General features: G+C 36.7%; 1 protein-coding gene across 1 annotated transcript in view; it reads left to right on the top strand.

The window, feature by feature from the left end:
* Positions 1-14,866, top strand: part of SLC16A7 (solute carrier family 16 member 7) — a 34,299-nt gene extending 19,433 nt beyond the window's left edge. The window contains exons 2-4 of the mRNA XM_009281086.2: positions 8,422-8,565; positions 10,151-10,963; positions 13,820-14,866. Of these exons, the coding sequence (XP_009279361.1) occupies positions 8,422-8,565; positions 10,151-10,963; positions 13,820-14,091 (1,229 nt within the window). The 3' untranslated portion in view covers positions 14,092-14,866. The remainder of the gene's footprint in view (positions 1-8,421; positions 8,566-10,150; positions 10,964-13,819) is intronic.
* The last annotated feature ends 379 nt before the right edge of the window (positions 14,867-15,245 follow it).

Consider the following 15,245-nt stretch of genomic DNA (forward strand, 5'->3'; position numbering starts at 1 on the left):
GCCTCATCTGCTTGGTCTTCCTGGTCAGGTGGCCTGTAGCAGACCCCCACCATAATGTCACCTGTCCCTGCCTTCCCTTTAATTCTGACCCATGAGCTCTCAGTCAGCTCCTCATCCATCCCCAGGCAGAGCTCCATGCTCTCCAGCTGGTCATTGACATGGAGGGTGACACCCCCTCCTCGTCTCCCCTGCCTGTCCTTCCTAAAGAGCCTGTATCCCTCCATCCCAACACTCCAATCATAGGAGCCATCCCACCACGTCTCCGTGATGCCAACAAGATCTTAGCCCTGCAGGCGTGTGCACGTCTCTAACTCCTCTTGTTTATTCTCCATGCTACGCGCGTTTGCATAGAGGCATTTAAGTTGGGCCCCCAACTTAATCTATGCATGGGCTCCACTTTACTCAGTGATACTGAAGGTAACAGGAATACAAATATAAAGAAAATTTTTAAAAATGCTGAAATATTTTGCTGCATCTGACTTCATTTCACAATAAATGTGTCAACGTGAAATTTGGGCAATTAATTTTGGGACAGAACTTTTTTTTGTAGTCCATGACCATAAATGTTTCTGAAAACTGCTGAGTGTTCAGAATAGTGCTCATAGAATTACACTTATTTCCTACTAAATATTACAAAGTTTCATATTGCTAATTTTAAAAGAAATGTCATAAATCACCTTAAAGTCTTCTGCTTTGTGATCAAGTGTTTTAGCCTTTCATGAAAAAAATTCTGTAGCAGAGCATGCAAAAGATAATTAATATAAAGCATCGATATGTATCCATGTAAATAATATCCATGTAGCATGGCTACTCCTTGATTAAAAACTGGGTGATTTTCCAACTTTTTTAAATTCATAGATATAGAGTAATTTGTGAACTTGAAGATGTTTTCTAAATTACATGGTCCATAACTCCCTACACATTTGCACCCTAGCAAACAAGAAAAAAGCTGTAAGCCAAACAACAGCTTTAATCAAAATACGTAATGCCCTTGGTTAATGTCTCTGATGTATCACTGGGGAAAAAAAAAAAAATACCAAAACAGATCAAGGATCTGCAATTTCTACATAAAAGCAGTACATTTAGAGCAACCACCGGCACCACTGATCACTTATTTTGTTTCTTCTGAACATTTTGGGAAAAAGACAGCTTATATTTGCAGCCAGACATACGTGTTCCTGACTTGAGCACATCAGTTCAAAATTATCAGATGTAACCTTTTGGGAGGAGGAACCATGAGAAGCTGCCAGTGTGTTGAGGTGCTCTACCATCAGCCAGGCTGCTATGGGTTACCACACACGATTACTGTATTTTTTATAAAAGTCCTAAGGAATATCTGAAGGTCAAATTAATCCTCATTAGTAATCAAAGGATAGAAACTTAATAGAATTCAAGGATCCTTCAGGACACAAGTGAGAATGTGTGCATTCAGGGTAATGACACTGAGGAAATGTAGTTAGAGGAGGGAGAGTGGTGAGCAAAGTGTGATGGATGGTTGAACGATCGACTGCTTACTCCCCAGCATGCTGTGCTTTCAGCTGCTGAGCTATCTTAACTCATAGTTAAGCGACCCTAACTCCATGTTAGCCATTTCTTTTTGGTGATATCTATTGCAAGAGCATTTTTTTTCTTTTTGCTTTCTGTCAAGGTTACTATATTACCTAGGTTTATGGAATCAGTGCGGCCAGTTGTAAATGTTATATGAAATGGAAAAAAAAAATACTGCCAAATGCACAGAGGAACTACAGAGAAAGCTTTCCAGCAATTGTTGAACTATGTTACCTTCATTGCTGTTACACGAACACATAGGATATGTCAGAAATGCAGGTTACCGTTCCCAGAAATGTGATAAAGAATCTAACACAATAATAGTTGCATGACATTCTAATATTTTCAAATTCATTGATACTTTTTTGGATTTTTTTCTGTCTGCCTTCTCTAAATGCTTATCCAAGAGTACTAAAAGTATTTAGCCAAAGTTTTTGAATTAGAGATAATACTGTCATAGAATGCTCAGTATTTTGACTTAGTCCTGCTTGAGAAAAGCAGTGTATTTTTAAAGCATTTTCCAACTTAATGAACAGGTTTTAAACATGATCAGAATCAATTCTGAGTTGCTTTTCCTCTGGATGCCAGAAATTACATTCCAGTAGTAGTACTAAGTACTTGCTTAAAGCATATGTCATTGAAGGAGTTGTTTTAAAGTGAAAGATAAGGCTCTACTTTAGCTAAATATTGAGGATTCTTCTCCAAACAAAGCAAATCAGCTCCTGCAAGTGGATTTTATTTTTAAAAAAAAAAAAAAAAAAAGAAAAAGGAAAAGAAAAAGAAAAAAAAAAGAGAAAAAGTCTGACTTATATTAGCAAGTAGTTTATCCTAATGTTAATTCTTGGAGCTCCTTGGGCTTTTCCAGCCTTGTAGGAAACAGAAATAAAAAATAAAGCTGGACTGGAAAGATAGCTGCATTGAATCTGCAGAGCAGATGGCTGAAAATGTACTTGTGTTTAAATCACTTGACAGGATGCAATCTACAATATTGCATTACTGCAACTTGAAATATTATTATTGCATTTATTTTCAACTTCTTTCAGCAATTCACTTCATTTAAATAAATGTCATATTGTTCCAACTGAGTCATTTCAGGTTGCTTTGGATCAATGACACTATGAACACTGTATGACATTGTCAATATATGTTTAAAAAATTACCTTTATATCAAGAAGGTTCATCTCTAGTTCCATACTAAGAATAATGCAGGTAGCAAAATAAAAAACATAAATGCACTGGCTGTATGTGAAACAAATTACATATGTGAATGATCTTTAATTACATCACTGTATTATAGCAGTGAGAAATAAAACCAGGACAAATAAATTAAATACTAAAACCTAGATTATATATTTTTTAAAGAATCTCTCATTCCTACAGTGAATATAAATATAGAATAGACCCAAAGATGACCTCATCATGGACATAAAAGACAATTATGGCAACTTGATACTGCTACAAACCAATCCCTACTATTACAACCATTCTGACTAATTATTATACATTTAAGTTGCAGAACATTTTTTCATCCCTCACAGAAAGTGGTGTCTATTTACGGGAGAACTGTCTAAAGTAAATATTTTTTTTTTCATTTTGGTACGAAAAAAATTGATGCAAAAGAGAAAAGGCAGCAAGAATTCTAGTATCCTAGATTCCCTTCCTCTTATAAATTAATGGAGTGTACATTATACATTTGGACTTATAAATGTTATTCTACCTGAGAGCTGAGCAAGATATAGATTTTATGCCAAATAAATCTTCCTTCATTCTATTTCATGGCCTTAAAACTGATCTGCCTGCGCTATTACCTCAAGGTATTATGAAATGGAAACATTGTTATCTGGTTTGCATCCTTTAAGCTTTTAGAGATGCTAGATACAAAGTCGTTGCATTGTCTCCAGAGTCAGATCATTTTTTGAAGTGTATATTTTCTTAGGGCTGAAAAAAGTGAGTAAATGCATATATGTGTGTATATGAGTGTGTGTGTATCTCTGAGAATGTAACTGTATGAGAAAGAATATTAAATTTATAGTGCATAGTTTGAGCCCTCTATTAATTTCCACAAAAATAGCAAGCAGTACATTTCTTTAAAAAGAAACTTTAATGTTCGAGTTATGTTTAAACCATATTAGCACAATAAGCATCTTTTAAGGGGAAAAAAGTGATTATTTCTTCAAACATCTGCTTTTTAAATCTACTTATTATTCAGTTATGTAGTCTTTTTATTGCTTTTCATTTGCAACAGTATGGCTTAGCAGAAGAAAGAAGATTTAAATGGTGATTGAAAAGGTAAACTTGGAAGTGAGAGGAAAATACGGATTATTGCTACCGCTGTTATAATAAGAAATAATTGACCTCATTTGTAAGCAATATATTTCTTCAGAGAGGTCTTGTTATTGAAGACCAGCGAAAGCAGCATTGTCTTCACATTTTGCACAATAGAGATGTGCAAGTGACTGTTCTGCTGAGCCATCAAAACAGAACGTAGGTGTCACATCGTTATAGGCTTTGTATAAAACATCATAAACAGCTCCCAAATGCATGAGCCAGTCTCCGCTCACATAGCTGAAATGACTTTTGCCGTCTTTCCCTTGACATATGACAAAGAGCGTGAAAAGCTGCTATTTTTTCTTGTCGTCTTCTAAAGCATTTGTGTCCTGCTGCACAGCCCTTCCTGAAACTGTTCTTCAGTGGCACTGGTTACAGTTGCTGTCTTACTCCTTCTCACAGTCTGGTCATTTGCCTCAAACAGAAAGATAAAAATACAGCCAGGAGTCTGTTAGCGTATTATGATAATGGTCTTAAATTTGGTTTAGGAAGTGTATAGTCTTTTGTGGCTGATGGTTTGTAGGTGCTAAGGGAGAGATCAGAGTAAATATTCTTGTGGGCTTCCTGACTTAACATCTGTTACGTAGTTACTTCAGGCTTCGGGAAAGTAGACTCAGAGATCCAGCAGTCCTTTAATGCATTAACGTGCATTGATGTATAGCATGATTTTGGCAGTGTTACAGTACTTAAACAGCTTAATCTTCCTTCTGCTAAAAAGAAAAAATACGCAAGGAATATAGGTACATGCTGGCATGTGAGCATTGCTTAAATAATTGTAGAAGCTGTTAGATGTGAAATGACATTTGTGCATGGCTATAAAATGTATGATGGCAGGCAAAGAGCTGGAATTTATGTAGATTCATGTATGTTTAGGTATGAATATACATCATTTTATGAGACTACAAAACCAACTATATACACAGATGTCACAAGAAATTCTTTAACCTACTCATCAGATTGGAAGGGTTCCTAGATAACTTAGGGAGTAAGCTTAAACTAACTTTATGGCTTATAGAACAATTAGCATTTCCCACGTGCACAAATTTTAAATCAAAATACTGGACTACACTAAAGGAAAATCCAAAATTAAACGGAGCTGTGGTGGTAAATACACATAATTAACTTAAGGAAAACGTCTCAAAGATAATATTATGTTTAAAGGAATTTTAAATTCATAATACGTTCCAGATTTAGGTCATTTGAAAGTACAGAGCTCCGACCCATCAGACAGCTTTGTCTCTGGTGTCTTCATCCACTGCCTACCTAAGTTAATACATCCATATTTGACCTCTAGCTAACAGGTCTTGTAGGTGAGGCTAACATTGCGTGCTCTGATGTGAAAAGCTGTAACTTACAGTCCTGGCCTAACTGCCACAGTTAAGATCCACAGAGGTCCAGTTTTCTTGTTCCTAATTAAGAACTGTTTGCGAAATGATCTCCCTCAAAGTTTCATTACTACGAAACTTGCCATTTCTGGACACCCCCCAAAACACCCAACCAACCAAATACTAAAAACAAACCTCTTCCCCGAACCCTAAACAAACAAGAATCTGGCTCATTTTCCTGTTCTACAGGAGAAAGAAGGAAGGATTGATGGAACAGAATTAAAGAATATGATTATGATAGTCAGTACTCTTCTGGGGTGGATATTACAGCAGAGCTCATCTTTGTCCTTGATTATGGTTGGAAAGCTTTGTCAGTGCTGTGCAATGCTGTCTTTTTGATCCATAGTTTTATTTAAAATGCTAACAATATAGCAATATTGGACAACAATCTTTTTTAATGCCGTTCCTCTCTTTCCAACATGTGTGGATTTACCTCATCTTTTTCATTCGGTCTCACACCTATCCTTCTGGCTTTTCATGCTGTCTTTGTTTAATGAGAAAAGAAACAGATTGCCAACAGGTCTATCTCCATCGTAACTGAAGTATTTATGTACGGGTACAATTCAAGGTGCTGCCTGTAGTGAATAAATCTGTAAATAGTATGGTCAAATATTTACCTGGTATGATGCCTCTTTCCTATGTTTTTTTCTAAGGATCAGCAAAGGAACATTTTAAGTAAGACTCCAGCAAGGCAACATTTATTTGGGGGGAGGTCAGAACGTTAACAAATACTGCACAATTTTTTCATTTACAATTTTGTAAATACTTCCATCTCATCACAGGAAAAAGAACTTGAAAATAATTTTAAAAATCATTATTTTGGTATCTTTGAAGTTAAATACTGTTATTGTGTTTAGCAATGATCACGATTAAAACTTTATTTTTTTTCTGGAAATTGCCTTTAATTTATTTTCAAAAATGTAAATATTAATTGATACAAGGATGAAACTTTTTTCTTTGAATTAAACAAAGAGTTCAAGTTAAAAAGGGCTTTTTTGACCCAGAGGAAATATTTGTGTTGTTCATATATTTCAAAAGGTTTTCTTTCTAATTCAAACATGAGCCAAACTACTGATTGTCCAAACATAACTCTATAAATAAAAAAATTGTGATTGAAGTTATGCTTCAGCATAGTTATGAGAGCACAAGTTTATTAAGACAGGAGAAGCATGATATATTTGGGAAGTGTTTGGAGCGTAATTTGTCCGCCCTTCGTGTTTCACTGCTTTCTCCATATGGCCTCAAAGGAGAAACCCCACCTCATCACTGTTCTGCTCAGTGGTTCCCCCCAAATGGAAATAAAGAAGTGTTAAGTATCTCATAATATAAGCTGTCAGCAAAATGTTTTAGTGCTTCATATGTGATTTAAAGTCTTTTAATAAATCTCCGGGCTATTGTATATTTGGTGGGCCATTCCATGCTGTGGATTTTCAAGTCTGTTGGTTTCAATATACGGTTATGCTTAAACTGCAGTTCAGTGAGCAGCAGAGCCTGGTCCCCTATGTTTACGTGTCTGTAAGATGAGCCCTAATGCCTTCAGTCTGAGCATCCTTTACCTTCCCAGTAAAATAGCCACTCTGCTTATCCTCTATGCCCCCACCTACCTTGAATGGTACAGCTGCCTGGGCAAGAAGATAGATTGCTTTTACTGGTGGAAAGCTCAGTGTATTGGCCAGTGTCTGTGCTGCCTGGACAGGGACCTCCATTTTTAGACCTTGGTCCTTATGACCCAAGCTATTTAATGAATGCACAAACCGTAAGATCTAAACATCACTCAAATCTTTGCTTTTCAGTCAAGTTAATTGCAAACTGACCTCTGGATTCACGAGCTATTAGAAAAGATGGGCAGGCACAGGGCAACACTATTGTAGAAGCTTATTTCCATAAGGAAGTAAGGTAAAAATTGATCATTTGGCATATGCTTAAGACTTTTGTTGTTGATATGCGAGTAGCAATTAACATTTACAGTACATCCATAATAATACTTTAATATATTTAAAGTAATTCAAACAGTGGAGTCTAAAATAACACTGTACGTATGAAAATACACTTTTAAATTTGGTTGGGTTTGGCTTTTTCACATCATGGAGTTTCTGGCATTTATTCCTTTAGATACTTATAAAGAGAGGGACTTAAAATTGTTACCAATACAGTGAATGATTTGCAGTGAAATCACATGCAGAGATTGGCATTCCACTTTATGCCAGGTGCCTGCTTTATCTTGAGTTTGAAATTTATTGCTTTTTATTATGTTTTTTTAATTTTTTTTAATTGGATAAGTTTAGTTATTGCAAAAGCAAGACTATTCGTAATGGTTTGGGCCAAATATAGTGCAGTCAGATTGTACGCAGGTTCACCTAAAGAGCTTTGACAACCCCTTAATCTTGATATGTAGCACACCATCTATTCCAGTCACGGTCGTTTAAAAAACATATAATGCATGTCATGCTAAATTGCAGACTAGATGTTTGTTTAGTATGGACGTAATTACACCATAAACTGAATTGCAGTTGAAACTGAAAAAGGGACCTGTAGCAATATTTTCAAAGTTTCTAGGTCTTTATACTAAACCACATCTTAGATTTTCCCAGACAACCTATAGTCATCTTACTGCCCATTAACACTCCTTTCTGGATGAGGTAAGGGGAAACGAGCCTCAGGGGCCAGAGATTTACATTCCGATTTGTCAATATTTTTAAGTCAATGTGTAGTTTTAAGTAGGGGTCCAGGACATGCTACAGTATTAAGATCAGTTATTAGTTTGCTTGCCTGGAGATTCCTCCTGCTCTGTGAAGTGGAGTTTTGATATCTGTCTCATACTTAAAATTCTTCAGTCCCTGCACTTTCAAAACTTCCATTGACCAATCTCAGTATTGATTGCTTGTGAACCGTAACAATCCCTCTTGCTTGTCTGATGTCTTTAATCTTTTGATCCATCTCCATGACTAATCAATATTTATATTGTCGTGGAGGCAATATATCCACATCCAGGCTCATGTGTCCACAAACGCACAGGGTGTGTTTGTAAGACAAATCGATATAGAAACAGCTAAACATTTTCCATGATGGAAGAGTAAGGCATTTCAACATATCCTAAACACAAAGACAGTATGATGGAGTTACCTGTTACCTGTTAACGTATTTTTTTTTCTACCAACAGGTCCCATAAGCAGCATTTTGGTGAATAAGTATGGTAGCCGGCCTGTGATGATAGCAGGAGGTATCCTGTGTTCATTTGGTATGATTGCTTCCTCTTTCTGCAATAGCGTCCTGGAACTTTATCTATGTATTGGTGTCGTTGGAGGTAAGAGTCCTGTTTAAAAGGGATTATTATATTATATTATATTATTTCTAATACTGTTCTACCAATGAGCCTTACTGATCAAGAACCCACTGTGCAAGGCATTGTACCAATGCAAACCAAAAAGGTAGCAAGATCAGTTCATTTCAGCTACCTGAGCTATCTAATCCTTTAAATTAGCTGGTATGATGTTAAAGTATTTCTTAGGATATTTCAGGAACAACTGATGATTTTATTCAATAAATGCTGTATGTATGTACTGCTCCAGACTGCACCGTAATTATGGTATAAAAATTGATTGGCTCGTGACAGCACTTATTACAGTCATTTGTGTAGAATTTCACATTCATTCTTTTGGCTTTCAATCATGTTGCACTTCAAATGGGGTGGCAGAGGCTAGCAGGATTCTAGTAAAAATGCGAAAGCTAGTACCAGCTTTCTGTAGGTTTGTACATACATATACTCTCACAGATAAGTATAACAACTTTCAGTTCAATAGCATTCTGTTTAAAATCCCCCAGGATCAATCCCCAAATAAAATTATTCATATATCATCAAAGGCCTGGATATTGCCTAAGGCAGTGAACTAAAGTGATCATAAAGCCAGTAAATTAAATAACCTCCTTATCAAAAATTGTGGGTTTTTTTTTAAACTACCTCCTCAGAATAAGGAAGGCGAGTGAGGTGAATTGGCAGGTAGTAAATGAATGAGGTAATACTTGTTCCTATATTCAAGCTCATCTTTCTTTATGTTGGGACTAAAGGAGTCCTTCTTTGTTCAGTGATTATTTCTTAAAGCTAAAACTTTTTACATCCTAAACTTGGGGCTCACTGAAAGAATAAAGTCAGGGTCCAGGAATGAGCCTATCAGAGAAGAAAACTTCTCTCCTGTGCCATCCAGCAGATGCATAGCTACTTAGACCTTATTGCCGAGATGTCTTAATACAGAAAGAAGGCCTAGAGGTTCAGCTTATACACTCAGCTGATGTGGATGGGTGGTCTGCTCCCATGCATGTCCTCTACAACTCTTCCACCTATAGCAGTGACTTCCATACATGGGAAAGTGGAGCTGAATGTGGTCCAGAATAATTAGCCATTTTAAGATCCACTTTTGTACACAAGTTTGATCTTAAATAGGGCTGGAAATAAGAAATTAGGAGATTTATGCATTTAAATACACCATGCATTTAAATACACCCTGCATTCATTGTAGCTGAGGTGACATTTAATAACTTTTGTGAAATGAGCCAAGAGAGAATTGCATTATAGCTTAGTAAATATAAAAATGGTAAGCCAATGCACTGATACCATCATTCCTCTGTGATTTCCCCTGTCTCTATCATTGAAACACAAGGAGTTTTGGTTTTTATTGCAGTGCTACAGGGGGAAATGGCAGAATGGCACCATGACATATTCTTGGCATTAATACACATGGGCAGCAATGAAGCTGTATTTCGTTCTCTGATGCTAGCTGGTTTCTATCTTCATTGGGAATCACTGGATTAGATACTGGTAATTTTAAAAATAAGTTGAAAGAGGTTTTTTAGTGCATGACCTTCAATAATACTGTCTTTTATGTGTTGTTTAGGTCTGGGTTTAGCATTCAACTTACAGCCCGCCTTGACCATGATTGGCAAGTATTTCTATAAGAAGCGTCCCATTGCTAATGGATTGGCCATGGCTGGAAGTCCAGTGTTTCTGAGCACATTGGCACCTCTCAATCAATTCCTCTTTAATGCGTTTGGCTGGAAAGGAAGCTTTCTCATTCTGGGAGGACTTCTTTTGAACTGCTGTGTGGCTGGGTCACTTATGAGACCTGTTGGACCGAAAACAGTCCCTCCTGTGAAAAAAGATGTTGAAAAAGGCACAGGAGATTCTGCCTTGCACAAAAACAATAAGAAGTCTTTTTGGCAAACTATGAATAAATATCTGGATCTGTCTCTCTTCAAACACAGAGGGTTTCTGATCTATTTGTCAGGAAATGTCATTATGTTTATCGGTTTCTTCGCCCCAATAGTATTCTTGGCTCCTTATGCCAAACACAAGGGAATTGATGAATATTCTGCTGCTTTTTTGCTATCTATCTTAGCCTTTGTAGACATGTTTGCTAGGCCTTCAATGGGACTCGTAGCAAACTCCAAGTTTATACGGCCAAAGATTCAGTACTTTTTTAGTTTTGCTGTCTTGTACAATGGAGTCTGTCATATCTTGTGTCCTCTGGCAACAAATTACACTGGCTTGGTGATATATGCTGTATTTTTTGGGTTTGCATTTGGAATGGTTAGCAGCGTTCTTTTTGAGACATTGATGGACCTCGTTGGGGCTGCCAGATTTTCCAGTGCGGTTGGACTTGTCACCATCGTGGAATGTTGCCCTGTGCTCATAGGCCCTCCTCTAGGAGGTAAGAATCTCTTTTATTCCATTTTTTCAGACATTACAGCATAATCTTGCAATTTAATATCAAATTAATATAAACGTTATTCTTAATGTTATTTAATGTTTTCTTTGTGACTAGGAATGTACTGTAGCAGCAATGCACTGCATCAATTATCTTTGCACTTTACAGCTGCAGATCCACATGAAAATCTAAAGGCGTACATTGCGTGCATATGCAATAGATAGATAGATTAAGAGCATATCTCTACTGGCCCATAAATTCATGTGATAGATGTATGTTTTCCTGATAGCACGTAGTGTAACTTCGCAGCCTTGCTTTACGTGTATTCAGCTCCAATTTGCTCTTTGCCAACACAGTTCTTACTCTCTTGAATTGGTTGAATCCACTGATTATTTTTTGTGAAGATCTCACAGTGACTTACAGTTTCTCTAACCTAGCGGCAGCTAGAGGAGCACCCACGTAAATTTAAAATAGCAACTTTAGTTTGCCTAAACAGAGAGGATTGGCATTTCTAGAGAGAAGAAACCAGTAGGGAGGTGCCAGAAAGGACAGGGGCACGCTCAGCAGCCTAGGCAGGATGCGTGCCTGGTGGGATTCCAGCGCACTGCCGTGGAGCATTGTGCCCCAGCATGATTTCACACCACAGCCTTGCTCTCAGCCAGTCCTTCAGCCTGTTTCTGTAGCCAACAGATATGTGTAAGGCAATTCAGGGTGTGAATCATCCTACATTGAATAAAAGATGGTAACATTGCCAACTTCTCTCTTTTGAGTGTAAGGGGAGCTTGAAGGGATCCTAGGTGTATAGCTTGGATTATATTCATAACTTCTGGGCTTCTAGCACCAAAAATGATGAAGAGTCTTATCTAAAGTATTTTCTGTTTGCTAGCTGTTTAGTCAGTATTTAGTAATGTTGTTAGTAAGTTTTATAATCGTAAGGTTTCTGATGATATGAGACTAAAGAAATAGATGCTCAAATCTTATTGAAAAGTATTCATTAAATGTGTGTTGCAGTGTAAGCCCAACAATATGAAAATATAAAGATACTGAGATTACTAGCCTTATGAACATACACTTTACCCACATAAGCAGAGCCACAAAAGTCAGCAAGATTATATGTGCCTAAAACCATTTATAATTATCGAAGTATTTTAAGGATTACTCTCACTATTTGCATGAAAATAGCACTGTAGAGTGAAATTTTAAGTATGCCAAAACAATTCTGCTCACTTCAGTACAACAATGTTTGTACAAGTAAATGTTTAATAGTCCTCAAGATATTCCATATTTCCCTCATCTTTTTACATACAAATTCATTTTGGTAATGGTAGAACAAAATATTCTTCTCACACAGACTCTTCTTATGCCACCTAGTGGGGGGACTGAGCCTGTGACCGCTGGAGTCCAGCCTTTTCAGTCAGGTTCTGAACTTCAGTACAACAATGTTTGTACAAGTAAATGTTTAATAGTCCTCAAGATATTCCATATTTCCCTCATCTTTTTACATACAAATTCATTTTGGTAATGGTAGAACAAAATATTCTTCTCACACAGACTCTTCTTATGCCACCTAGTGGGGGGACTGAGCCTGTGACCGCTGGAGTCCAGCCTTTTCAGTCAGGTTCTGAAATCAATATTAATATTAACTCTAAAGATATTAAATCTAATATTTATGGAGCAATAGCATATGCAACTATTTATTTTTCAGTATATTAGCTTTGCAGAAGTTTTGAAAAGCATGTGTTTGTGCTATAACTGTATGAATAATTGATTTATCTTGTTAAATAGAGACAACAAAGGGGATGAGCACATGGAAAAGCTAAATTCCAATTTTGACGAGTTCATATCATTTAAAATACTATGCTGAAGTAATGTTAATGCAGAATTTCATTTTTAATCATAAGTTTTATGAGACTGCTCATCGATAAAAACCAGTAAATTGTACTATATACACTAACAGGTGAATTATACAGTTGCAGTGCTATTTGAGTTTTTCCTAATACTAGGCTTGTGAAATAAAGAAAAGACTAAAATAATTTGATGGCTTGTAAATGTGTATCAGGTGAATAGGCTGGCATTATGGCTTCAACCCAGTAAAAGCATCTAAATACATACTAAATTGAAGTGTGCAGGTTATCCTGTGAATTTCAGTGATAGTGTAGCAGAGTTCAGAGCTAAATAGTTGGATACATACAAATGTTGATTTGGCAGTTGGGAAAATTTGGAAAGAATGGCTCATAAAGTGGAAGAACAGTTAAATTTTATTTTCCTTTTCATGACCAAATTAATCTCAGCGGTGTGGATGTAATTTTTAGGTACAGGCTTCAGAGTTCAAAACTCAGGAGCTGAGCATGATAGCTGAAGGGACAAGCCTTTCCATCTCTTTCACCAGTCACAGGAAAGTAAAAATGAAAGGCAAGCAGCTGATGCACAGTGGCAGCAGCCTAAAAAGGCACATACCTCTTCATCCTATTGTCTGTATGCAGCCTCTGTGAGTTTCAGACAGTCACTCCAAAACAATAGGAAACAAAATTAGGAGCTGAATAAAATAATGAGACAATGAAAGAATGAAAATGAAAGAACTAAAAAACTGTCTGTCATTATTCATTAAGCTTTACTTACTTTGTTCTTCAATATTTTATCATTGTCAGTGATTCCAATGACAATTGCTAGCTTGACGAATACAGGTTTTGTCAGAGTTCCGCTATATATGTTAGATCATTTGAACGTGTTGAAAATGCTTTTCTGCTCCAACTTCAAAACCAGGCAATATATAGGTATTTTTCCTAGGGAAGGATCTGGATTGTATTGAGTATTCTATTTTAAAGACTCTTTTTCTCTCTTCTTGTCTTTGTATTTCAGGTTGGTTAGTGGATGTTACTGGTGAATATCAGTACATGTATTTTGTCTGTGGAGTGATTGTGATTGTGGCCAGTATCTGGTTGTTCATTGGCAATGCCATTAACTACAGGCTTTTGGCAAAAGAAAAGAAGTTAGAAGATGAGAAGCAGAAAGCACAGAAGAACGCTGACTCAAAGGAAGCAGAACCATTAACAAACAATGAGAACGAAGATGCTGCCAGCAGAGCTGATAAAGCTCTTGAAGATCCTTCAGAAAGAGAAACCAATATTTAATCCGCAATATAGCTCAGAAGGCAACATTTATGACTTCCATTAGAAATATGTCTTCAAGACACAGGCTAGGTTTTGTGGTAATAATGATCAGTCGCAATATTGGATGGGAACAGATTTTTGCCCCATGGCAAGACTCTAAGTTAAATTACTTTCTACAGTTTATTTATTTCAATGATACAAAATTGAGATTACAGAGGTAGTGGCTCCATGCAAATGAGTCCATCAAACTATGACTCTGGACAATCAAGAGTCAGGTAAATCAAGCTATATATAAAGCCTTCCAGTGACAAACAGTTTTGTTTTAAAAGTATATCTAATGCAAAAGTACCTCTTATTCTTATTTGGGGAGATACTTTGTGTTCATCTTTAGAGTATTGTTGAAACAATCTGCCCAAACTGTACTTACCACTAATATTAAAAAGAATATATTTTGTTTCAAAAGAGACAGGCTGAGTGAAGCACACTGAAACTTCTTTCTCTTTTGTGTGCCCACTAGATCAAAAAGATACATTATGTCTGTATAAACAATTATAATATGGGTGTAAAAGTTAAGGCTAGAAGACGAACAATTGGTGGGCACCATCTCTAAAATACAATAAACAGCTGAATTACAATATATTCCAGAAGTTGTTTTCTCCTGTGATAGCTGACTACATTGTACTTCAACATACACATTTGAACACGAAATACGTTCAGACCTCACTAATTCAAACTAAGCTAAAATCTGCCTGTACATAAAAGGATTTAAAACCAAGATTTGCATTGCTAACGAGTGGCAATTAGTTTGTTCAGTTATGTGTTCCTGTACGGCTGAAGGAACTGGATTGGACTGTGAAGCCGTCTTCCTAAAGGGACTAGATTCAGAACCTGCTGATGTTAAAAGGATACTTACCCTTGGCTCTTGTAGCCTGAATCAGTTTCGTGGCAATGACTTCAAAGTACATGTTTGGGTTTATTGGCAAGTCATTAGTTGTTTGATGGTCTACTGAGAGGAGATTTAAGGTCTAACTTCAGGTCTTTGCAGACAGGTAACTTTATACCAGTTCTTACCTCCCTTTCCCATGTATTTAGTGAAAAGCTACTTCTTACTGTAATGCCAGGTCAAGCAAAAATGCTACAAGGCACATTGACAGTGCCGGTCTGGAAGCTTTGTA

Source organism: Aptenodytes forsteri, unplaced genomic scaffold (assembly GCF_000699145.1).
Source record: "Aptenodytes forsteri isolate BGI_AS27 unplaced genomic scaffold, ASM69914v1 Scaffold4, whole genome shotgun sequence".
Taxonomy (NCBI): Eukaryota; Metazoa; Chordata; class Aves; order Sphenisciformes; family Spheniscidae; genus Aptenodytes; species Aptenodytes forsteri.